Below are 25,476 nucleotides of genomic sequence, written 5' to 3'. Positions count from 1 at the left end.
GAAATACAGCTTGTTTTCAGAGATATTTTAGAAATGCAGCAAATCTCTCCCCGTACCCTGCAAAAAGAAAAAGAAAAAAAGTAGAAGCAGAAGGTTCAGTAGAATAAACTTATGAATCTCAAGAAAGAATGAGATTATATAGACAGCCATTAAAAATGACAAGTATATGGGACCAGTTGACAGGCAGATATCTTTAGACAAGATAACGCTAAGCATAAAAAGCAGAACACAAAAATGGTAAGCACACATGCCAACTGGAAAAAGGAAAAGTGACAGAAAAACTGTTTTCAGCCTAGAGATTTTCAATAGTATAAAGCTTAGTGGAAAACAATAAAATTCTAAGCACCTTACTTTCAAATATCCCTGTCAATCAAAAAATAGACACATATACATGGCTGCTAACTGCCCTGAATCCAACAAGTACCTACCCTGTCCCTCTCTCCTCTGCAGAGCTCCTGAACAGCATTCTGCCCTCCCTGGACTTTAAGAATATAGAACACCAGCACTCCAATACCTGGGGGCAACCGAAGAAACCTGAAAATATAAGTAGGGGTAGGAAAATTACTTGGAAAAAGGAATGTGGGGAACCCACTTCCAACTTTAATAACTAATTATTAAGTCTCTTGATTTCTGAAATGTGTCTGAGATTTGTCCAGTTCTGCCCTTCAGCTCTGATAATACCCTATGTCTACTTGTCCCAATGTAGTTGTTCTAACTCATGAAAATGATGTCCTACTCATAAAATAGAACAACACTTTATGCATCAGGAAAACTGAAGCCTCTTCAGCCACTGGGAGCACATCCAAGAGCAGAGTACCTGAACAGGAAAGAGCTGCATTTGGGTTCAGGGACTCAGTTACTACTTCTCATTAAGTTAACCTGCAGACACCTGGCCACTCATATACAGGTGCTGTTCTCCAAGGTTTTGAGTACTGGTGTTCTATTGGCTGCCTTTAATACTGAGAGCAAACACCCAGCTCAGGCCAGGGAGTCAGGCTAAAAATGGAGTGAGAAAGGAGTAAGCACTATACATACATACACGCACATATATATCCTGGCACAACTGCCTGCGGCAGAGCCAACTTCCTTCTGGGAAGCCATGCAAAGCTGCTGAGAGCATACACAGCCTCATCCACAGCCTCTGTAAAGCCACCTTTGCACTTTTCCATGCTCAGAAACAGCTCATAATTCTATGATGGAAGACATATGTTCAAAAGACCCATGGGCAGCAGTCATGCTCACAGATTCCCTTTTTCCTCTGAAAGGGTCAAGGGTTCCTTCCAGATAATTGCTTGCTTCACATCAAGTAACACAGACACACACAGTCACCATACCCATCCCAACCGCTAGTTGAATAAAACAAGAAATTGGCACTCAAACCAAAGGCCTATAAGCTGATTCTTGGGACAGCTTGTCACTTTCCTATGTCTTTATTCTGCTCAATAAAGGCTCTCTATAGGGATGGTGTAATTTAAGCCACACAGAACAGTAATAAGGGAGGTGCAAGCAGTCCAAGGGATGCACTGAGGTATAGGAAGGAAACATTCCAATGTATTTATATTTATTTTTATCTTTTACATTTTTATTTTCTATTTTCATATATGTTTAATAATAGTACTACATACATATATAGTTTGCCCTTGAAAAACATGGGTTTGAACTGTGTGGGTCAAACAGTTCAAAAGAAAAGAAACCACCTATACATGGTTTCTTTTCAATAAATACTTATAAGCATATTTTCTCTTCCTTATGATTTTCTTAATAACATTTTCTTTTCTCTACCTCACTTTGTTGTAAGAATACAGTATAGAAAGCTCCGGCTGGCGTAGCTCAGTGGATTGAGTGCGGGCTGCGAACCAAAGTGTCACAGGTTCGATTCCTAGCCAGGGTACATGTCTGGGTTGCAGGCCATGACCTCCAGCAACCGCACATTGATATTTCTCTCTCTATCTCCCTCCCTTCCCTCTCTTAAAAAAGTATAAATAAAATCTTTAAAATAGCTTTCAACATTTTAAAAAAAAAAGAATACAGTATAGAATACATATAACATACAAAATAAGGGTTAGCAGACTGTTTATGTTATTGGTAAGTCTTCCAGTCAACAGCAGGCTATTAGTAGTTATTGACTGCTGGGGGAGGGGGATGGTCAGCACCCTAATCCTCAAGTTGCTTAAGGGTCAACTATATATAGTTTATAAATGCATAAACATACACACATGCCCTGGCTGGTGTGGCTCAGTGTTCTGAGTGCTGGCCTGTGAACCAAAGGGTTGCTGGTTTGATTACCAGTCAGGGCACATGCCTGGGTAGTGGGCCAGGTCCCTGGTTGGGGTCATGCAAGAGGCCAACTGTTTCTCTCACACTGAAGTTTCTCTTCCTTTCTATCTCCCTCCCTTTCACTCTCTCTGAAAATAAATAAAATATCTTTAAAAAACAATAAATATACAAATAATGGAGGTATGCACTCAAATTTTTTTAAATAGGGATGTGTAATGAAAAGTTTGGAGACCAGAAGACACCACTGTGCTCGAGGTGTTTCTTTGTAAGGTATGGTCCTGATCCCCACCCTGCCCCCATCAGAATTCCCCGTGGAAGTTGTTAAACATACAGATTCCTTGACTCATGTCTGTCACCAGAATCTGAATCTCTAGGAGTATGATGCTTTAAAGAGCTTCCCAGTCTGATACTATTGGAGTTTGGGAAACACTGCAATAGAAGAATTAGAGAAGCAGGCATAAACAAGATGAGCTATGGAAGGGGGAGAGTCAGTGCAGATGGAAACATCAGAAGCCCACTTAACTGGCAGCTATAAGCAGATCCTCCTGGGGCCTGACCAAGGAGAAGCCACCGTCTTTGTTCTTCCAGAACTCTGGCTCTAAATGTGTTAAGACAATGCCTGTACTCCCTAACTAGCTTTCATTTAAATCCTCACCACCTAAAGAAACCTGGGCACTTTCTCTCCTGATGTTTAAGGAGCAGGGATGTGGAATCTTAGGAACCAATAGTCCTTCACATAGAGAGAGCATGTAATCCATGTGAACTGAAAAGATAGCTGATATAATTTCACTAATCATGTACCTTAAGGAGTGAGAATTAGGTAGGAAGAAGGGAGTGGAGTGTATTGGCCAGAGTTTTCTGTAAGCATTTTAAAAAGGTCCTGTATTGATTAAACATCTCATATGAAATCATGTGGGTGATTTCTTAAAGCATACCAAGTAAAAAGGAAGGCTGTGGAGCAGAAGCTAGCACTGTCTGTGTGACCATGAACAAATCACATATTTTCTCTGCTCCTCATCTATTACATAAAAGGTTAGACTTTTAAATGATCTGAGGTACTTTCTGTGTTTCTATAACCCAAAGTTGGACTCAACTCCAAGTTCAGAGTCCCCTTTACTATACCACGCTGATCAAGAATAAATTAAAATTCTGGCCCTTTAAATTAAAACATTCAGGAAAGGCTCCGATACTCTTAAGAATGAACTATTAAGTGGATATTCATAAAGAGAAAAACTCTGCTTTTGTCACCCCTGCCTCCATCCCTAATAGAGACTTCATTTATAAGTCCTTGACATATCCAGTAGCCACCTGCTTACCAAACTGAATGAAAATCCAGAGATTGACTGATCTATACCCTGAGTAATGAGACTGCATTGTCACTGGGATGTAAATGTTCTAGCTAATGGAAGTGTCATTTTATTTTGATTTATTGCTGCCTCGCTTTCTTTCAGGGTCACTCTCTATTTATTTTTTCTCCTATCCAAAGGAGGGCAGGTTGAGCAGTTACCAGGCATTCAATGAAACCTGCTAATTGTCACTACCACTGAGGACACAGACAGCACCAACATAACACTCCCTATGTTTCAACAGACTTGAATGGAGTGACACCATGTAATGCACTCCAATAGAGTGTGGCTAACGCCAAAACGGAAAAGTAAGAACTGTTTCCTGAAATCTGCTACAGGTACATGAAAAATTCCAAGGAGCTCAAGAGTGACACATCCCTGCAATCTGCCATATTTTTATTTCATAAAGATGGAAGGTGCCACAGCAGGATATTCATCTTTGGCAAGACTGAATAAAACATCATCTGAGTCACCAGTTTAAAGAGATTTTGCTTTAAAAATATGAACTTGATCCTATGAGTTATATTACAGATTGAGCTTTCTTTATAGTTATCCTGAAACCTAAACTATACAAAAATTTTTTAAAGTATTTCTAATATTTTTACTCCATTGCCTAAAATAACTGTTAATAATGGATTAGGAGGGTATTATAAAATGTATCTCCTGTATAAGTGAAGGTAAAAGATCAGACCCAGTTTGGTTATGAGGCAGCAGGGCATAATGGTTAGCACCACAGGTTCTGGAATCATACAGTCTGGCTTCAAATTCTGGTTTTATCATTCTACTATGTGACCTTATCACATATTATTATGTGACCTACATAACAATTCTAAGCCTCAGTTTCTACATCTGCAAAATGGGGGGGTACCAATAGTATTTACTTAAGGCTAGTGTCGCAAGCATTCCATTAGCTAATAAATTTAAGACATTATGTGGCACTTAACCAAACATTTAACAACTATTAGTGATTACTATCTAATGACAATTCCTATTAATGGCTGAGAGTTACTTAAACACTAAAACTAGTTCCTTAACTTCCAATATGCTAAAATATAATGCCAGAATATAATTTAAAATATGGTATGCACAGGTATTAGACAGCCACCTGTTCTGTCTGGTAAACATTTACCCACATGCAAATCATGTAGCAGCTCCTTTCACTTTCCAGTGTGACACTGAGATGACAACAGAGAAGTGAAATACAGTACTGTGTTCCATGGTTAAGAATTATACTACCTGGCTGTGGATCTAACCATCCATTCCTATTCATTTGCACCCTATTTCTCTTTAGACGCAGGCTCATTTCTTCAAACCATTAGGCTGTAGGACAGATTAATTTGCAAAGGAGTCCAGGAGTCTGCTCTTCAAACTGGCAAACACAATACAACCCCATTCTCAGGCTCCTGCTTTCAATATCTAGAGCTACTACATCCCCCTAGTGGTGATGGCGAGAACTTGCCAAGCTCTTGAGGAAACCACCAGAAACTCGTACCCACAGAATCGTGGTCTCAGGCACCCTTTAGCTAACACTATATGATTCCTGGATTCCTTTAACGAACGCTTTGTGGCTTTTGAATGTATGCAACAATAAGGGAAAAAAAGCGAACTCTTAAGAGAGTTTGAGAGAAGGAACCATTTGAGACGAGAATGCAATTACTCCAGTTATTCCACTTGCCCTCCTCCCTCCCTGTCATATACAACACAAGGATGTAGTTTTCAATGTCTATGTTGCTGCAATGTTTAATATTATTTCTTTGTCATTCCTCTCTATGTCCTTTTGCATCAATATATTGTTTTAGAATATTGATCTCTACAAACAGGGGTCATCAGCCTGTGACTTTGATGACCTCAGCAAAGTCTACTCCTGAGGGAATTTTAAAAAACATAAACGAATGTTAAGTAGATAGAGAGGATAACATGTAAGAGCTAACACTTAAAGGGGGGGGGGCTTTAAAAAAATCCGTATACTCTGTAACCATTTATTTTGTTTCTTACTCTCACTTCCATCCCCCTCACAATGTAAACTGTTACCTTTTTCCTTCCCCAACTTTCCTTCGCAATTCCTCACCCAGTTATCACTTAATAGGAGAATATCTGTCTCTTTTGAAATGGGACTTTAAAAGTTTGAAAGGCAACTTGCTTCATTTGCAAAACCAAGCTCTATCTGTGGTCAGTGAATTCACATTTTGTTTCCACCGTATTGTCACTACCTGGGACGGTATCTGACACATGATGGGCACTCCACTACATATTTGTTGAATCGGTGATTTTTTTTCTCCTTAAAAATCTGCAACCGGTTACAGCGCTATCGCCACTGCCATCTTGTTACAGAACCCAGAGCCTCTGTCCGTGGCAACCAGCGCAAGATATGAAATGGGCCTGAGGGGCCTCCGTGAGGACCGGCGCGGGCACGCAGGGAAAAGCCTGAACGCAAGTATTGTTTCTCTTGAGGGCTTGCTCGATAATTAGACTAAGGTAACCCAATGCACTGTGTGAGCCAAAGGCTGCTATAGTAGCTCGAAACCCTAGAACCCTGTGGTAAAACACAGAATGAAAGTCAAAGGTCTTTCAAGTTACTGCAATACCAACAGGCAGCCAGAAAACGAATGGACTGAAAGGAGCAACAGACGTTTTGAGCCTAAGGTTTACACTATAACAAAGACCAGGACAAGATGGCGCTCTCCCCCAGGAGGAATAGCAGGGAAAACGTCCAGCCGCCAGGAGTGTGCACGCGCCCGGGCTCGTCCCCGCTTGCGTTCGGCCCAAACTCACACGCCCTGGGGCATCCAATGACTGCTGTGGTTAGACTCCACCCCCGTTTTTACGCCACTCCCTGGGCAGAAATGCTTCAGGCATAGAGAAGGGTACTAGCTGCGCAGGCGCAAAAAGCCCTTCCTCCCACGCAACTAACGCAAGGAGACTGTAATCGCTCGGCAATTTATCCCGTGTGACCTTGAGGCTTTGCTGCCTCGGAGGACCGGGGCTGTCCAATGTATTGCCTTTTTACCTCTCTTAGCCTCCTCGCCTCTCACTGGGCCCAAACCTGCCGCAGCCAAAACGGAAGGACATACTTTTTCAACCACCATAGTGCGGAGTGTACTAGCCGTACGCTCTGATTCTGGGAGCAGAGGTGAGGTAGTCTTTGGTCCGGCAGCGTTGGCAGCGCCTCAGCGGAAGAGCGGGCCTCCAAGCCCCAGCGACCAACCCCCGCCCCCGCCACCCCACGTGGTTGGAGGTTTCCAGAAGCGTTTCCAGCGCCGCGCAGCGCAGCTCTAAGGCTGTCGGAGTGACTGTTTGCTGCCTCGTACTTTCACCATCTAACCGCCATGATAAACGCCAGTCGAGCCGCGGCATCCCGTCTCATCGGCGCTGCAGCCTCCCGTGGCCCCACGGTCGCCCGCCACCAGGTAAGAAGCTGCCGGGCCTTACCCGAAGGGCTCACGGCTCATGGTGTTGGACCTTGGAGCGGCGGGCTCTGCGTCCTTCGGGGTCAGAATCCTCTGGGGGAGATCAGGTGTGAAGGAAGATAATGGGCATTCTGTAGTCAGCGCCACCAGTTCAAGTCTTATTTCAGAGTTTTACCTCCTTGTCTCGGGCCTTGCTGAGTCACACCCCTTGCCAGCACGTAGTCTTATTTCACGAAGTGGTAGGTAGTGGTCTTGACAGTACGTTCGGTGGCTGATGGACAGGTTTGGCGTTAGGCGCGAGGGACGCAATTCTAGTTGGGAGGGAAAACCGCTATTCTAGTTTGTACTTTCACCTACGAGTCGGAGAGGATGGCCCTTCTCTTAAAATACAGTGTGCAAGGATCTCATTGCTATGATGAAATAAAGGAAAAGAGCACCTTAATCGAAAGTCAAGTTCCGAATTTTTTGCTTAGAAACGTTTGTGTAGTTAATTTCCTAATCTTTGGGGTAAGGTTGCTCTATGTTATTTCAGAAAATGTAAGTAGATTAGGAAAGACCATGGTGTTCTTTACCGTGTAAGTTCAGAAACAGATCTTTGGAAAACTGGAAGTGCCTCATTGCTCTCACGTGGGGTTAAAGGAAAGCATGAGAGTAGGCTGAGGTTAGGTTGTAACAAAGGTCTTCCTTTGATCCTGATTAGGAGCCACCTCTGAAAAAAAGTTTTTTTAAACTGACTCCACAAGATTTTTAATCCTATCCCTTTAAAGCAGTTGCTTGGCTGAGTCGGGAAATGTCTCTGAATAAGTTAAAATTCATACCTACAATACAGAAGTACATATGTAGGGCTTAGGCGTACACTGCTCATGACGATGAAATTGAGGAATTTCTCAGTAGTATTTGTAGTGCAGTGATTCACAACCAGGAGCATTTTTTGTCTCCCTAGGGTACATTTGACAATGCCTGGAGATAATTTTGGTTGTCACATCTTGGGGAGTCATGCTACTGACTGCTGATGGTAGAGACCCAGGATGCTGCCATGTGTTCTACAATGCATAGAACAGGCGCCTCCTCTCTGTGCCACTCCCCCCGCCCCCAACAATAAATATTTGGTTCAAAGTCAATAATGCCAAGGTTGAGAAACCATGTTGTAATGTAATTCAAGACAATTTTATATCTACTTCATTTTATCTACTTATTTTTATCTGTTTTATTTGGAAAACATATACTTTATTACATTTGTTTTCTGTTTCAGTACCACAGTGCCTCTTACACTTAAAATATTTTATCATCTCAGTATACTTTATACATGATAACCAGTTAATAGAATGAAAGTCTTGAATTTTCATTTGTTCTTCAGAAGAATAATTGGAACAAGCTAACAATTTCATACATAGTAATGGCTGATGCAACTTTTTTTCTTTTTTAGGATAGCTGGAATGGCCTTAGTCATGAGGCTTTTAGAATTGTTTCAAGGCGGGACTATGCGTAAGTGTAATTTCATTTTCTTTGAGAGATAAATATTAAATCCCAGTTTAAAGCAGTGGTCTCTTTGTGATTAATGATTCTGCTCAGAAAAAAGACACAGATTATGTAATATGCCACTATTCCCACAGCACCAAATGTTTTCTTACGTATTTCTGTAGTCATTTTGAAGACTACTACTAAGATGATAACTGTAGCGTTGTTTTAAATGCCTCGCAGATCAGAAGCAATCAAGGGAGCCGTTGTTGGTATTGATTTGGGGACTACCAACTCCTGTGTGGCAGTTATGGAAGGTAAACAAGCAAAGGTGAGCATGCATATTTGGAAGCTCTGGATCATACAGTACCAAATTTGGAATTCTGTGTCATTTGGCTGAGATAAGGGACATTTTTAGAGATGCTTTTAAGTTTTTAAGACTCTTGTGAGGTGAACCTTTGTGCTTAATTGCATAGTGTTGATAATTGAAAAGATTTGACTGCCCAGGATTTGAGTGTGTCCTCCTGGACTAATTGTATCCTCTTGGACTACTAAATTACCATTAGGAACCATTGGGATGGCTTGCAGATGGATTACAGGTTGCTTCTGTAATCATTCCTGTACTTTTGTAAGCCAGTTAAACCATTATTAGAGGTGCAGGAATAGTCTAGAAGCAAGTGGGGCTCCACATAATACATGGGCTACATCCTGTGTAAAGCACGTTCTTAGGGAGTTGCTATGATAACAGGCTATTCTCCCAGAAGAGTCCTTATTCCCTCTAGGTTCTTCTTAAGATTTAAAGCACCTGGGATTCTTGAATTGCTTCTTGGCGTGGGTTTGTTTTTTTGTTTTGTTTTTTAAGATTCCTGAAAGTTGCAAGCCATTACCAAAAACTGAGGAGTAGATTTAATTGTCTAGCAGAGAAAGATTCCTTTGTCCCTAGATTGACTGAAAGATCCGATTTATATGTACTCGGGTGGGGGGAGGGGGGCATGTTTCTTGTATTTTTTAGTTATAAGTTATTCCAAAGTAAAGTACTAAAGTTACTTAAACATCAAGTATCTGTGGTAGAAGAAAAGTGCCCTTTAGTACTATTCTTGAGCATTTGCAATTTGGCATCTGTTTTTTTGTCTTAAATGGTTAATCCAGAGACACTGGTGATGATTAGAACCTCATTCTCTGTCTTGCTTTGGGTGTTTTAGGTGCTGGAGAATGCTGAAGGTGCCAGAACCACCCCTTCAGTTGTGGCCTTTACAGCAGATGGCGAGCGACTTGTTGGCATGCCGGCCAAGCGACAGGCTGTCACCAACCCAAACAATACATTCTATGCCACCAAGCGTCTTATTGGCCGCCGATATGATGATCCTGAAGTCCAGAAAGACATGTGAGTAATAGCAAAGGCATAGTTATTTGCAAAGGCCACGCAGAAGACTCATTTTAGCAGGATCCCTGGAACATCTTACCTTAGTAATTTTACGTCCCTGGGAGCAAGCCCTGCCCATGCCAAAAGGATACCTTTAAAAAAATTTCACTCTGCCTCCACAGGTAAGGTCTTTGCTGTGTATAGACAAGGTCTGTGAAGATTCAGCTAGTCATTCCTGAACCATGTAAATTGGTGTTAAACTCATAAAGCAGTTAGTGGCACAGGCTTCATCATGTGCTGATCAGATATGTTTTCAAGGTTTGTTCATGTTGTAGTATGTATCAATAATTCATTACTTTTTCTAGCCAATAATGTTCCATTGTGTGGATATATACTACATTTTGTTTATCCACTTAACAGTTATTGGACATTTGGGTTGTTTTCATTTTTTAAGTATAATGAATAACACTGCATACAGATTTTTGTGTGGACATGCTTTCATTTCTCTTGGCTAGACACCTAATAATGGAATTTCTGGGTCCTGTGGTGGTAACTGATCATTTTACAAAGCAGCTGTATAAATCTCTTGTTTGGTGGGAAGTAAAGAATGTTTGGGTTTCATCAGGATGTTTTAACATGTTAATGTTTACTTTCTAAAGGTTTTCATTAAATGAATTTTGCACTGGCTGTGGATCTCTTAGGATGGAGGCTGAACATTCATGGTGTATAATAACCTTGTATGGTAGATTGCACTAGCACGTTTTTGCAGATATAATTTTTGTGTCTTGCAGTAAAAATGTTCCCTTTAAAATCGTCCGTGCCTCCAATGGTGATGCCTGGGTTGAAGCTCATGGAAAGCTTTATTCTCCCAGTCAGATTGGAGCGTTTGTTTTGATGAAGATGAAAGAAACTGCAGGTGAGAAGGTTTAGTTTACACCTGGGGACTGTCTCTGACATCATTAGCTTTCCTATCCCAGTGTCCGTCCGCTGGATGAGTCTGGTGACTTTTATTCAGAAAATGAGGAATGGCAAAGCTTGGTTACTCTTCATACTTTCCATGCAGATTGAATGTATCTCCCAAGTTTCCCTAATGATGGCTTTCTTGTTTATTTTCACAGTAGGGGAGTATTGTACTAAAAGCCAAAAGACTATACATTAAACTATACATACATTGTCTTCGTTAGGTAAAACTTAGAACTTTTTACTTGAAGAAACTAGTAGCCACTTTAAGTCATTCTAGTTGGTGAACCTTCACTACAGTGTTGGAGGTGAGATCTTGGCTTCTAACCAGTATCTTTATTTGGAGTGTTTTCTTGCAAGGTTACTACATGTTAGATCACAAGCTGAAAAGCTGATGTGTGCTATTTGTGGCTCCAAGAGGATGACACAGGTTGTTAGGCTATGTTAGTAATTCTGTTACCTGTTTTATCTGACAGAATCTCATGATTGGATTCATTTCTTGCTTCTTTTCCAGAAAATTACTTGGGGCATACAGCAAAAAATGCTGTGATCACTGTCCCAGCTTATTTCAATGACTCTCAAAGACAGGTAAGTCAGCATTTTTATTTAGGAAATTATTGGTACTTGGGCCACAAAGGTGGACAATGCTTTATTTTTTCTCTCTCTCTCTTTTTTTTTTTTAAGGCCACTAAGGATGCTGGCCAGATAGCTGGACTAAATGTGCTTCGGGTGATTAATGAACCTACAGCTGCTGCTCTGGCCTATGGTCTAGACAAATCAGAAGACAAAGTGTAAGTCTGTAAACTTCACCGAGACTTACTATCCCAAGTCATCATCTTGATTTTGTAGTGACTGAGCCTTCTACTTAGACTAAAAATGTGCTGCCTTGACCTTTTCAGTGCTGTGTAGTATGTTTTGTTTGTTTGTTTTTTCATTTATTTCAAGACCATTTCTTTGTTTACTTTCTTCCCCTAAGTACTGGTTTAATAAGGTCATCCCCCCCCCCCCCCCCATCCCAGTCCTGTCCCTTTTGGTATGTATGTTGACAGATATTTATCCAAGAGTGGTTGAATGCAATCAATTCTGCTCTTAAATAAATTTATTTCAGCTGTATGTGTACTTTACATGTAGCTGTTAGGACCATATGTTAATGCCACTTACAATTACTAAATTTCATAGTAATTATACTTTGGAAAAAATAGCCAAGTTTATGTATAGTAGTATAGGTTCTATCATGTGCTGGTCAGACACGTTTTTAAGATTTTCTCCACGTTGTAGCATGTATCAATACTTCATTACTTTGTTCTTTAAGGCCACCTTTTTTTTTTTTTTTTTTCTTTTTTCTTTTCTAGCATTGCTGTATATGATTTAGGTGGTGGAACTTTTGATATCTCTGTCTTGGAAATTCAGAAAGGAGTATTTGAGGTGAAATCTACCAATGGAGATACTTTCTTAGGTGGTGAAGACTTTGACCAGGCCTTGCTGCAACACATTGTGAAGGAGTTTAAAAGAGAGGTTAGTTACCACTATGGTTAATACGCAGACATTGGGATAGTGAAAATTTCCTTGTTCAGGTTGATGCCCTGAATAGAGCAGTGAATTTTTTTGCCCCAAATAGAGTACTGAAATATTTGCATTTCAGTTTCATGGGTAGACTGATCAGTTCTGGTTATTGTACCTTCAGATTGGGGATAAACAGCAGATTGAAAGGATGTGGCATTGTGTATATAATATTGGAAAAGGAATTCTAGGAGCTCCTCTGTTGAGCTGGAGTCCTACAGCTGAAAGAAGTAAGATCAGTTCAACCCTCTGACTCCAGCCACAGATTAGCTTTTTTAGAATAGATTTTCTTTTCCCTGTAGAGTTTCAAAGGTAATTAAGTAATTTATGCTTTTAAATAAAGGTATGGCTCTCTTTTGTATTAACGGTTTATCACTATAATTTAAGTAGTTTATCACCTCACTAATACCAGTATTGTGTGTCTTCACTTGGTAGACAGGAGTTGATTTGACCAAAGACAACATGGCACTTCAGAGAGTTCGGGAAGCTGCTGAAAAGGCTAAGTGTGAACTCTCCTCATCTGTGCAGGTGAGACATGGACAAATCCCAGCACTCTTGATGGATCTTTTCAGCCTGAGCTTTCTTGAGTAGCATATTCTAATTGTGTTAGAGTTTCCTGGTTGTGATAAAAACCTTTTCATGAGCATAGGAGCAGGCGTTTTTTGTTTTTTGATGGATGACCTAACTTTGTTATTTGTCCAAATTAGAGGTTATGTATACTGAAGCTAAAATCTAGACTTTCCGTGTGCAAAATTAGAATTGCTATCTGTAAATACTAGGAGATTTTCAGAACTGTTACTGTCTTCACTTAACTCAAGATACCTCATTTTATTAATCTAATTGTCTCTCATTTAATTTAATTATTTGGATCATCAATCTAGAAAGTGAGTTTTGAAGACTGGGGTTTATACACTTAAGCAAGTTTTTCCTTTTGGGTATCAGATTTGCTTAGCATCTCATTAAGGCAGCAGTGTCAAACTCATTTTTACCAGGGGCCACATCAGCCTTGCGGTTGCCTTCAGAGGGCCAAATGTAATTTCAGCTCCTGAACAGTTAAGGAGTAGTTACATTTATACAGTCCTAAACTTATTTCGGCTCTTTGAAGGCAACCTCGAGGCTGATGTAGCCACCAGTGAAAATGAGTTTGACACTCCCGTTTTAAGGTGTCAGCCTATGTTGCTTCATTTCTAAGAGGTGAAGCTTCACTTTGCCTTAATCTCTTAGAATTGTAGAAAGCACATTAGATCTGGGTCAGAAGTGAAACAATATGGAAAGCAGGGGATTTAATTCCGGGTTCTCTGGTGGCAGCACAGAAGCAGAGCTTGTGATTATTTTAGTTGTTAGTTTGATTACCCACTAGGAAAGGAAGAAGAGGTATTAACTTTCAATCAAACCTGGATTTTTTTTAAGTAGCTATGAGGACTGAGAGAGTTTTATAAAGTCACCCATGATGTTGATGGTATTGCTTTGTTTCCTCCTTATGTAGAGTGGAACATGGTGAGTAGTGTTAGGGTTGAAATACTGTAGTACTACCAGAGAATAGCTTGTGATTCCTCCCAGGGGTCTGACACTTTTTGGAGGGAGAGGTTGGTTTGTTATAGTGTGGCTGCACAGTAATTTCTCACTTATCATCATCATAGGTTCTGTGACTTTAAGCTAAATATTGTATGGTGGAAACCAGTTTTACCATAGGCTAATTGATATAAATGAGAGTTAAATTCCTGTGACATGTCAGCAGTGTTATAACAATGTCATCATTCAAAGACTTGCTATATCCTTTTGATAGGCATTTGGATTGTTTTCCAGCTTCTTGCTATTACAGCAAAGTATATTGAGCACCCTTGTACATAAGTGTTCATGCACGTATGATTGTAAAGCTGTAGGAGAAATTCCAAGAAACCTTACCCCTGTGGAGCTGGGTGTGGGGGGTGGATATTATTTATTATTTAGAACATTACATTAAATTTCAAATCAGAAGTAATGTGAGGTAGAGGTTAAGAGCAGCTCTATAACTAGACTGCTGTGGTTCGAGTCTTATTTCATCACTTAATAGCGTGACCTTGGCTGGTTACTTAACATTTCTGTCTTATCTATAAAGTGAGGATGCTATTTTCCCATTATTAAGTTAATGCACATATGTAACATGCTTGGGACAATATGTAATAAATAGTAAGTGCTCTAAATGTACACTGTTAAGGTGGCAAAATGGCAGAGTTAGATTTACAATTATAATGGAGGAACCTGATAATTGACATAACAGAGAACTTCTGAAAAATGTGTTAATCAGGAAAAGGGGTCAAGTATGAAGTGTTGGGTTGCGGACCTGAGAAGGTGTTGGTGTGGCTGAAGTACAGGTGGACAAGGGGAAGCCTGGGACATGAGGCCAGAGGCTCAATAGGTTTGTGCTTTGGTGTCTGTCCTGAGTGTGAGTGTAAACCACTGAAAACTTTGCGTGGGGGCAGTGATGTGGTCAGATTTGGGTTTATGAAAAGCACTTTGGCCAAGGTGGTATGGAGTTTTGTTTTCAGTAGAGGGGGGTTCTGTGGCAGAGGGCAGCCTGAATGGATGTGGGAAATCATTGTATTGTAACACCAGATGGTGAGAGGACTTGGCTGGATTTGAGAAAGATGGACAGTACTTTGTGATGAACTGATTTTATAGAGTTGAGAGTCCAGGAGTTTTTCAGATTGCCATTAACTTATAGCATATAGAGCTACTACTAATAAAGTGGCCACGTGTGGCTCTTTAAATAAAATTTTAAATTCTATTCATTGGTTGTACTAGCTGTATTTCAGTTACTTGGCCACATGTGGCTAGTGGCTGCTCAAGCAGCACAGGTTATAGAACATTGACTGTTGTCACAGAAAATTCTACTGGATCGTGTTGGTTTAGATGATTAAATTCTGTTTTCTGATTCAGGCTGACATTTTGCAAAGATAGTGTTCTTTAAGGCAATACCCAAAAACACTATTTCTATAGAAGGTGTGTTACTCTTGCTAGTTGTTAAGCATTTCATAGCCTCCTTACCTGAAGGAAGGTGGTTAAGGATTTCTTCCCCTCAGTTCTTATGTCCTGCTGGCCTTGCTTTGATGTGAAGCTGAAGGGGAGGCATAAGGTAATTCTGTTCCTGGGGGTCTACCTCTGAGACACTTGTGTTGGCATATTTAGTGAAGGGTTTTGTTAGTCCAGATATTCCAGGCCTTGTTAGGATTTGGGGTTTATTAAATAGTGGATATTACATGGTGTGACTGGCCATGTTAGTTGCTAAATTAACTTAGTTAATTAATTTAGTTAATTAAGGTAGATGAAATTTTTTCATCTCCCGAACAGGGATTTTTCCTGCTTCTCTTCTCTGTTCTTCATTGTTTAATAACAGATTCTGTAGTGTTTACCTTTGGAAAGATAAAGAGGTTGAGTCTTAAAGGATCACTGTCTTTGTTGGCTGTTCCTTTAAAGTAGGTGTGACCACCGTGGCATTAAAAGTTTTTCTGTCCTACAGTATTTAATTGAATAAAGAAACTTCACCACTACTGGTCTCCCTGCTTCCTTTGCAGACTGATATCAACTTGCCATATCTTACAATGGATGCTTCTGGACCTAAGCATTTGAATATGAAGGTGACCCGGGCTCAGTTTGAGGGGATTGTGTTTGAGCTAATCAAGAGGACCATCGCCCCATGCCAAAAAGCCATGCAAGATGCAGAAGTCAGCAAGAGTGACATAGGAGAAGTGATTCTTGTTGGTGGCATGACTAGAATGCCCAAGGTACGGATGGACCCATGGAATTCTTAACATGGAGAACAGAGAAGGCCAGCGTATAGTGTTTTCTTGGGATAAATGGCTTAGGTGTGGGGACATGAATATGTGGCCTTTCTTCCATGGTAACCCTGAAAGGAGAATGAATTTGTGCCCTAACTAAAGAGTTCTTTTCAGCCTTTTTTTAAAATTCAAGGGTATAAGAAAAAAGGATTAGGAAGGGCAAAATGTCTTTGGGGTGGTAGCAGGGAGAATCCTGAACTTAAGTCTTGCAGAATTTTTAGGAATGGACATTTGAGGTCACATAACTCAAAACCTTCATACTGACTAGCCTCTATGGGGCAATTTTGAACATGTGTTTTTGCAGCATAATGTTTGAGGTTTCTAACTGTATCTTTTCAACAAAAATTTGTGCAATGATGCATTCTATTCATCAACACATCATTCTGAAAAAAGGTGTGTGGAAAGCTAATGACTGAGCACAGAACTGTTGAAGATGCAGTTCTTTATAACTTATGTAGAGTTCTTTTTAAATATTTTACTTATTTACTTATTTATTCGTTTTTAAAGAGAGGGGGAGGGAGAAAGAGAGGGAGAAAAACATCATTGTGTGGTTGCCTCTCACACACCCCCTACCAGGGAGCTAGCCTGCAACCCAGGCATGTGCCCTGACTGGGAATCAAACCAGCGATCCTTTGCTTCACAGGCCCACACTCAGTCCACTGAGCTACACCAACCGGGCAGGGCCTGTATTTCCAATTTAATGTGTTGTGTGGGAAACCAGATAACAAATTCTTTCCAAATTTAAAAGGGCTATGAATGAGATGTCATGTGAGTAAAATATGAGTGCTATCTGCATGGTAACACTCAGATCATTAATAAGAACTCAACTATGAAATACTAGTAATTTGAGTGAAATTCTTGGATCCAAATGAAGCAACCTGTTCTGTGATTTACTGGGGCCTTGGAACACACACATGTTCGCTTCTACCTTGGGCATTTAGTTGCTTTGAGTAATGGGTAACAGGTTCTTTTTTCCTTGATGCTCAGGTTCAGCAGACTGTGCAGGATCTCTTTGGCCGAGCCCCAAGTAAAGCTGTCAATCCTGACGAGGCTGTGGCCATTGGAGCTGCCATTCAGGGAGGTGTGTTGGCTGGTGATGTCACAGATGTGCTGCTCCTGGATGTCACTCCCCTTTCTCTGGGTATTGAGACTCTGGGAGGTGTGTTTACCAAACTTATTAACAGGAACACCACTATTCCAACCAAGAAAAGCCAGGTAAGAACTTTCCCTCCCTAATGTCACAGAGTTACTAGGTTCTGTGAGGGATGTGATTCCAGCCACTTTAGTGAGGTTTTCCTGGAAACTTCAGACTTTGTTTTGCAGTCCGTACTAGTTGAATGTGGGTGGTAAGGCTCTTATCTATTATTTTGTTCTCTTTACCTGTCAGCCAGCAGTGGTGACTGTAGGGAAAGCATTAATAGTCTCTCCTTCACAGGATTAAAATAACTTGCCAAAAGGAGCCTCATCCCTTGGGACTAAATCCCCCGTACTCTTCTGTTCTCAAAGGCAATAAAAAGAATGGCCTGAGGCAGTTGAATGTGCTTCTGTTATGGATGAATGATGGATGTCTTGCACTGCCACACCAGGGCTATTTGGACAATGGCTTGGGTCTTAGTTTCTTAATACTTGGGTTAAGAATTATTTTCTGATTTGCCCAGTTTTCACATTTGTATTAAAAACTTGCTATTGCTGTATTTGTGCGGTGATGTATTGCCAACACATCATTCTGAAGAAAAGTGTGTGGTGACTTTCTATGACTGAGCACAAAATAACATCATCCAGCAGAAGTAGCGCCTGCTTGAGTGTGATTGGTAGGGTAATAATATGGGTGTAATAATTTATAGTTTTAATTTGAACATTTCACCTAAAATGTTACATGGTGTGCTTGAGTATGATATTATTATGCTATAGAATTACATGCTTATGACTTTGTAATTAAAAGGGGGGGTATTTGTGCCAGACCCTGTACGTCCTATCTCTGACCTGTTTTCCCAGATGAGCATATTTCAACATCTCATTTTTATCTCATGAGGCCCTCTGTGCCAATGCTGCATCTTTGTACAGTGCATTTGCTTAGCAGAAACAATAGCTACTGCATGCCCTTTTGCTGTGCTAATCCTACTCCTGTTCCCAGCAAAGACATATAAGCCTTTGTTCTGAAAATAGTGTGCATTAGGACTCTACCAGTGTTGGGGTGTCACTTTCTTCCTTTGGCTTATACTTTGTGTACGAGAAGTAGTTTTATTAGACTGCCAATCCAGGAAGTTTCTTTTTCCCTAGGTGTTTTCTACAGCTGCTGATGGTCAGACTCAAGTGGAGATTAAAGTGTGTCAGGGTGAGAGAGAGATGGCTGGAGACAACAAACTTCTTGGACAGTTTACTTTGGTGGGTATTGGGAATCCTAAATATGCCCTTCATTCTTATTTACTGTAAGTTTGATATATTTTGACCCCTGTTAATAGTACCATACATAGCTGAAACACAGAGTCTGTTAACATAGAGTACATGTAAATTCAATTTTACCTGAAAGCCTTGCTTGTGCCTTAGGAACTTTAAGAATACCATAAATGTAAGAGATGGAAATGTTCGTAACAGTGCTAATTAGGAGAAATTCCTAGTTATTAAGATACATTTGATATTACTGGCTTCTAATTAGCATTGCTTGTTGGTGAGATAAATGATGATGGAGGGGTTGTTCTTATTCATTGTGTCCCCAGGTATGTATAGCCATTATGATTACTTGCTGTACTCAACCTTCACTGGCATGAGCCCTGTTTGTTTCAGGTAGCAGTGAAATTGCTGCCTTTACTTACAGACTTCTTTTTAGCACATTTAATTAAGTGAATCTATAGTTTGTTTCTCCTTGGAACCAAGTGATTTGTTCCCCAGAAGACTATATAGGTTTGGAACTAGAGCACTGGACCTCTTTGTGAAAAGAGCTTACTCTGTGTATTTATTTATTTTAGATTGGAATTCCCCCAGCCCCTCGTGGAGTCCCTCAGATTGAAGTTACATTTGACATTGATGCCAATGGGATTGTACATGTTTCTGCCAAAGATAAGGGTACAGGACGCGAGCAGCAGAGTAAGTTTTCTTATTTATCAGATTGTACGAGTGAGGTAAGGGACCTTGGAGAGCCTTTCTGTTGGGAACAAGGTCCTCTAGGTTGTGCCTATCTTTTCTCCCAGCCTCAAGATGATGATGAGTCCTTTCTGTCCCTTTCGTCCTCAGTTATCAGAGTCACACTCAGAGTAACGGATATAGTGGTGTATGTTCCCCAAAATAGGCAAGCACTGAGCCTCTGGATTGCTGGCTGAGCTGAAGTTTTGGTAGGAGGCAGGATAGTTGGTGTTTGTATGTATCAGTCCCTTGGTTTCTTTCTGCTTATTATAGGACAACATTATGGTATTATTCTTCATAATTCACATCATTGGTTTTTGTGAGCAGGAGTATTATTTTTCTTAATACAATAGAGAATGAAACATACAATTTTACATGTGAAGTAACAATGCTTTCTTTTCACTATAGTTGTGATCCAGTCTTCTGGTGGGTTAAGCAAAGACGATATTGAAAATATGGTTAAAAATGCAGAGAAGTATGCTGAGGAAGACAGGCGAAAGAAGGTGATTAGTACTTTTTTAAAAAGATTTCTTCTATCTTCTGTTACCCTTAGTCTATCCGTTGTCTCTCCCTTTGCTCATAACTTCTGTGGCATGCCTTTATTTAATTTATTCTCAGTCTTCCCATATCAATTCTTATGTTACAAAATCCAGCTGAAATCTCTTACAAACATCTCAGACTACCACAGACCAACCACAGTGATTCCTCCCCTTGCTATTATTACTCTATACTTATATGCAGCAGTCAGCATGTTGTCTTTCTCAGTGAGAACCTTCAGCCAATGGGTTCATTGGGAAGTCTTTACTTTCTCATTTCTCTTAGGAACGAGTTGAAGCTGTTAATATGGCTGAAGGAATAATCCATGATACAGAAAGCAAGATGGAAGAATTCAAGGACCAATTGCCTGCTGACGAGGTAAACCCTCTTTTATAATGGAGTAGTTCAAGAAGGTTGGGGGGGGCGTTGTCACTGGTGTCAATGAAGTTCATCTGTCTCTGGAACTTGGTAAGAATTTAGTTTTAAAAAATGTTTCTGAACATTACTGCTTCGTGTAATAGGATAAGAAACCCAGAAAAAGTGAGGGTTTTGTGTTGTTCTGTTTTTAAGTGCAACAAACTAAAAGAAGAGATTTCCAAAATGAGGGAGCTCCTGGCTCGAAAAGATAGTGAAACTGGAGAAAACATAAGGCAGGCAGCGTCTTCCCTTCAGCAAGCGTCGTTGAAACTCTTCGAAATGGCGTACAAAAAGGTACAAGGACTGAGCCATGTTTTTCTCAATTACTATTTTGCTCCTGAGTTGATCCTGTTGTAACTGCTCTTGATTACTCTAATGGCTCCTTACCTAGCCATTCATAGAACTGTGAGTGTTGACAATATCCTTCCTCCCCTTTCCTCCCCTTCCAGAGGGAGGATGTGGTCAAAGGGAAGGAGTCACAGAAACCACTGCGTGTGTGTGTGTAGAGTGGAATAGGCAGGATGTGGCTCCTTCATTTTTTAATTCATCAAAGAGCAAGCTGTCAGCCTTAACATTAAATGAGTGGCTGTCAAATGTTTTCTTAACAGATGGCCTCTGAGCGAGAAGGCTCTGGAAGTTCTGGCACTGGGGAACAAAAGGAAGATCAAAAAGAGGAGAAACAGTAATACCAGAAAACTTTGGAGCCAAAAGGACATCATCTTATGACGCTTGGGAGTAAAGGGATTTCCTGAGCAGAAATGGGAGAACTTCATTCTTTTACTGTGTTTTTGCAGTATTCTATATATAATTTCCTTAATATGTAAATTTAGTGACTATTAGCTAATGATCATTTAATGAGTGATAATTCCAACAGTGCAAAGCTCACAATGTTCTGCCCCTAGCCTATCATTTTTCAGCTGCACGTGAAAGGGAAGATGATATATTGATCATTTTAAAGACTTAACATTGTTTTATGCTGAAGTAATCCTATTTCCAAGGGGTGAAACCATCCCACACAACAATGAAGATAGTCAGTCAAAGACATGGAATGAGACCATCTGGGGATAAGATACTTAACTACTGCTCTACCAGTGTGTGTGTACATTGGTTCCTTCAACTGAGGCCTTGCAAGGCAAGTCTGCCATGCCAGAGGTAGAGCAATGGAAACAAGGTCAATGGAAAACAAAGTATTTGTGTTAAGTGCAACTCTTAAAACAAGGTAATAAGGCTTCGTAATTTTTCTGTGGGACACTTTTATAGCTACCTTGTGGCTTTTGTCTGGTACCTGTATCTTTGATTTTTTTTGATCCATTCTGGATTTTTTAAAAAATAAATATGAAAAGCATCTTGATCTCATTTGTGAAGAGTGAGACTCTTCAGATTTAGCTTTGAGAATATAATATGCATCATACTCAAATATGTTGGAAGTGCTGGTATAATGAAATAAGCATTGTCACCAAGGATAGGTCTGGTTCTGAGGTTTGTTTGTTTTTTTTATAGCCCCATCTTTTGTTTGGAATGTTAAAGTCTAGGTAGATCTCCAGCTTAAAAACTGGGGCTACTATTTTCAGGTTGCTTTCTGCTGCTCTATGTAGCTTTATATCAATCTAGTAGTAAATCCTAAGGTGTAAGTTCTGTGGCTCAGTAATACTAGGTACTGCTTCTTTCCATATTTTTGTGTACAGTCAGTGAGTTGCCTTATCCTAAATTCTGTTGTAGTTCTGATTACCACATGCTAACAACTTCAGAAGCAGAACTTGGACTGCATCTTTCCTATATCTTAAATATTTAAGTATTGAGAATTTTTCCTTCAAATCTTCCAATAGACTTCCCCTTGTGTTTCATGGACTACTATTGTAGACCATGCCTAAAAGAATTTTAATAACATGGGGCTTGGATTCCATCAGAAGTAATGCTTCCTTTTATTTTGTGGTGATAATCTAGAAATGAAATTCATTAGTGTTCTAATGTGAAAGACATTGCATAATTACATTCCTAGAAAGTTGTTCATTAACACCCATGTAAATACTTCTTGAGATTCATAAAAAATAAATTCTAGGCTCGAGTTCTCAGCCACAAAGTTGGTGGGAACCTTGTGGAACATGTAGTGATTATCCATGACGGATTGTTTTGTGGTATGTTAGATATTTAGCATCTGTGGTTGGCCCTTGCCCAGTAAACATCTCTTGTATCTCCTAATTAATTGTGATAACTAAGCCCTTCTTGGATTTCCAAAGCACTCCAATTAAGTACTGACCTTTATGAAAGATCAACAAGGATCTTTCTTAGGATCAGGAAGAGGAGCCAAACATTCTTGAACAGTATGGGTTCTATTAGGAAGAAGGGAGAAGAGCTATGTGCATAGGTACCCACAACTGTCTCCAGCTTCCCTGCACAGTGAACACACAGCAGTGTTCCAGTTACAGACCAGTAAAATGTAGTGCTGCAAACAGCCTTGAAAGGCAGAAAGATTTTTATTCTTTAGATATAGGTTCCCTTTTATGACAAATGCTTGGTAGGTCTAAAAAGGAACTTCTGGTTTCTGCTCTTTAGTGTGGTCTTTCCAGCAAATATGCTTCTTATGGTTGCCGTCCCCCCCCCCCCCCCCCAAATGAAATGAACAAATCTTAGCAACCTTCAAAGTACATACAGATCACCATCTCTACTCTGGCCACTTAGTATGAATTATTACACATAATATTCCCCACATACAATTACACACCTTGCTACTCTTTCAGTTAGCAGTTAGTCAGAGGCCTGTCCATAGGCTTTATGTGATCAGGCTTCTCACTCCCTGTTTGCCTGTATCCTCCAACTATTTTACTTTGTGGTCTTTACCCACCCTCGCTGAGAAAGTTGCCCGGATTTCCATTTGGTTCACCCCTCACTTTTTTCACAAGGCTTTGAAATTTCATAAAATAGCAGCCCCTTCTCAAGTCCCTGCCATTTATCCTCTTTACCCTACTCTTTTTCCCCTTAGCAGTTATCACCTAACTTGTTTTCCCTCTCCCCCAGTTATAATCTGAATTTCTGTGCCACTCCCCCACCCCCACCAAATGTTGAAATCCTAAGTTTTAGGTATTAAAGGTGGCGCCTTACAAAAAAGGCTCCACTCCAGAAATCCCTTGGCCCCTTCCCGCCAAGTGAGAATACAATGAGAAGTCTGACCATACAGGACCTTCACCTGACCATGCTGGCACACTGATCTCAGACTTCTGGCCTCCAGAACTGCTGGAACAAATTTTTGTTGAGAAATTACCCAGTTATTTTATTACAACCCAGAAAGACTGACAACCACGATGTAAACTTCTTGAGCCCACAAACCTCTTTGCTCGCTATTTCCCAGCACCTACAATGCTAGATACATAAGCATTCAAATCTTGTCAAACTAGCAAATCTCTCCCACTGTCTAAAACAGTGAATTAAGGTCCCTTTGTTTTTTACGTTTATGTCTGAATCATCTGTCAAGAATACCAGGAGCAACTTTTACCAAACCCAGAAACAAGAACTTAATTGGTAAAAGATTTTTTTAAAAAAACAAGGAGATGTTGATAGTAATGTAGCCTGAAGTTTTCCTGGACCAACAAGGAGAAGTGGACGGGGTGGACAGGAGTGACCAGAATAAGTTCGCAATCTTTTATGCTTTATTTCGTAGTAAAGAGTCCAATTCTGTTGCTGGCTCATTTATTCTGTGTGATCTTAAATAAACTTACATTATTATCTACCCAGGTAGAATTAACTTTTTCCTCAACTTTGTATTTTGAAAGCTTCAAACCTACTCTTAGAAAAGCTATAATAGTATAATGAACACACATGAACACATACCTTTCACCTAAATTCAAGTAGCATTTTGCCATACTTGAACTTTTTCACTGTTGTGTGGTTTTTCTGTTTTCTGAATGTCATGACACTCAAACCTGTCAATATTTCTGCAAATATAAGAACAGAACCGCCTCCCTGCAACTATAAAAATCAGAAAATTTAACATATAATACTACTATCTAACACACAGCCCATATTAAGTTACCTAATTGTCTCAATAATATCCTCTGTTTTCCATCAGGCTCACATCAAAGATCACACATGGCATTTAGTTATATCTCCTTTTTTCTAAGAATAGTTCCCTTGCCTTTTTTTCCTTTCATGACATTGAGATTTTTGAAGGGTACAGGCCATTTGTTTTGCAGAATGGCCCTTTGTTTGGATTCATGTGATTTTCTTGTGTCCAGAGTTGTGTATACATTGTTAGTAGGAATATTACATAAGCATTGTATCTTTACCAATGCATGAATTATCAGGGACAAGATGTCAGTTCTGTGCTTTGCTCCACACTTCATTATAAAAAACCTACAATAAGTAATCTGTGGGTGTGACAATTTTATAACAACTAGAGATTCTATAGCAACAGGGAGCAGTAAAGATAAAAGTGAATTCTTAACAGTACATGACAAGATTGGGAATGAAGAGACAACCTAGGTTTTAGAAATAAACCCTTCACTATTTCAGACAGCACTGCAACTGCATTCTCCAGTCCTAAGGCTGCTTTGTAAGGACTGTATCCTTTCTTGTCCTCTAATAACTAGATAGAGGTAGTATAGAGTGACATACATGACACAATCTGTGAACAGCATGAAAGGTAATTTAGCAATCAGAACCATTGAAACAGCCATTTCAATAGATCAAAAACAGTATCAGCAATTTCATACGGCTAAACTAAATACAATGTATCATCAAGTCCACTTGCAACAGCAAGTCAGGAAGCAAAAGTATCTTCACACTAAACAGAACACTGCTGCTGAACCAGACTTTAATAATTACAAGCTTCAACTCAGATCAGGAAACGAGGGGGAAAAAAAATGTTCACCTAAATCACAGGTCCTTAAACAGGTTCTTGTAGCACTTGACCCAGGATGGGAAGATTTAAGGCAATGGTCATGGGGAATGGGCAGTCCATATGAGTGACTTTAGGAAGTTCATAAACCACTGATAAAATGCAAGATGGTCAATAATTTTTCTGGGAAAATGGCCCATTGATTTCTTGAAAGAATCTATGACCAAAAAAGGGTTAACCACAGGTTTCCTAAAGGGGAAATCAATGTACCTTACTGGTATAACTCGCTTAAATTCAAATCATACCCTCCTGGTCTCTGTCACCCTTGGTCCCACAGACAAGAAGGATGCAGGTTCGATTCCCTGTTGCACACACCCAGATT

The 25,476-nt window shown here is 40.0% G+C and overlaps 1 protein-coding gene, 2 long non-coding RNA genes and 2 other non-coding genes across 5 annotated transcripts; 3 read left to right on the top strand and 2 right to left on the bottom strand.

Moving 5' to 3' along the window:
* Positions 1-6,630, bottom strand: LOC118498027. Its single transcript, XR_004900547.1, has 3 exons — positions 6,396-6,630; positions 429-996; positions 1-57 (listed from the first exon to the last, which is right to left on the bottom strand). It is a non-coding gene; the product is annotated as an uncharacterized LOC118498027 (long non-coding RNA).
* On the top strand, positions 6,518-22,458 carry HSPA9 (heat shock protein family A (Hsp70) member 9). Its single transcript, XM_028527229.2, has 17 exons — positions 6,518-7,030; positions 8,457-8,515; positions 8,732-8,819; positions 9,691-9,872; positions 10,643-10,767; positions 11,326-11,399; positions 11,496-11,602; positions 12,164-12,326; positions 12,807-12,899; positions 15,926-16,135; positions 17,177-17,404; positions 18,470-18,574; positions 19,156-19,273; positions 19,718-19,812; positions 20,132-20,224; positions 20,417-20,557; positions 20,872-22,458. The coding sequence occupies exons 1-17, from the start codon at positions 6,950-6,952 to the stop codon at positions 20,947-20,949; spliced, it is 2,040 nt and encodes a 679-aa protein (XP_028383030.1). The 5' UTR covers positions 6,518-6,949; the 3' UTR covers positions 20,950-22,458.
* LOC118498026 lies at positions 15,907-25,476 on the bottom strand. Its single transcript, XR_004900546.1, has 3 exons — positions 24,228-25,476; positions 16,431-16,442; positions 15,907-15,917 (listed from the first exon to the last, which is right to left on the bottom strand). It is a non-coding gene; the product is annotated as an uncharacterized LOC118498026 (long non-coding RNA).
* On the top strand, positions 16,538-16,610 carry LOC114510464. Its single transcript, XR_003685646.1, has one exon. It is a non-coding gene; the product is annotated as a small nucleolar RNA SNORD63 (small nucleolar RNA).
* On the top strand, positions 17,887-17,955 carry LOC114510466. The gene has a single exon (XR_003685648.1). It is a non-coding gene; the product is annotated as a small nucleolar RNA SNORD63 (small nucleolar RNA).

This window comes from Phyllostomus discolor, chromosome 13 (genome assembly GCF_004126475.2).
Source record: "Phyllostomus discolor isolate MPI-MPIP mPhyDis1 chromosome 13, mPhyDis1.pri.v3, whole genome shotgun sequence".
Classification (NCBI taxonomy): domain Eukaryota; kingdom Metazoa; phylum Chordata; class Mammalia; order Chiroptera; family Phyllostomidae; genus Phyllostomus; species Phyllostomus discolor.
Note: the sequence above shows the minus strand (reverse complement) of the source record. Positions and strands in the feature narration are given on the sequence as shown.

Coding starts and splice junctions, on each gene's coding strand:
- HSPA9 (XM_028527229.2), top strand. CDS start 6,950: ATGATAAACGCCAGTCGAGCCGCGGCATCCCGTCTCATCGGCGCTGCA. Junction 8,516..8,731: donor GTTTCAAGGCGGGACTATGC/GTAAGTGTAATT, acceptor AATGCCTCGCAG/ATCAGAAGCAATCAAGGGAG. Junction 19,813..20,131: donor AGGAAGACAGGCGAAAGAAG/GTGATTAGTACT, acceptor CATTTCTCTTAG/GAACGAGTTGAAGCTGTTAA.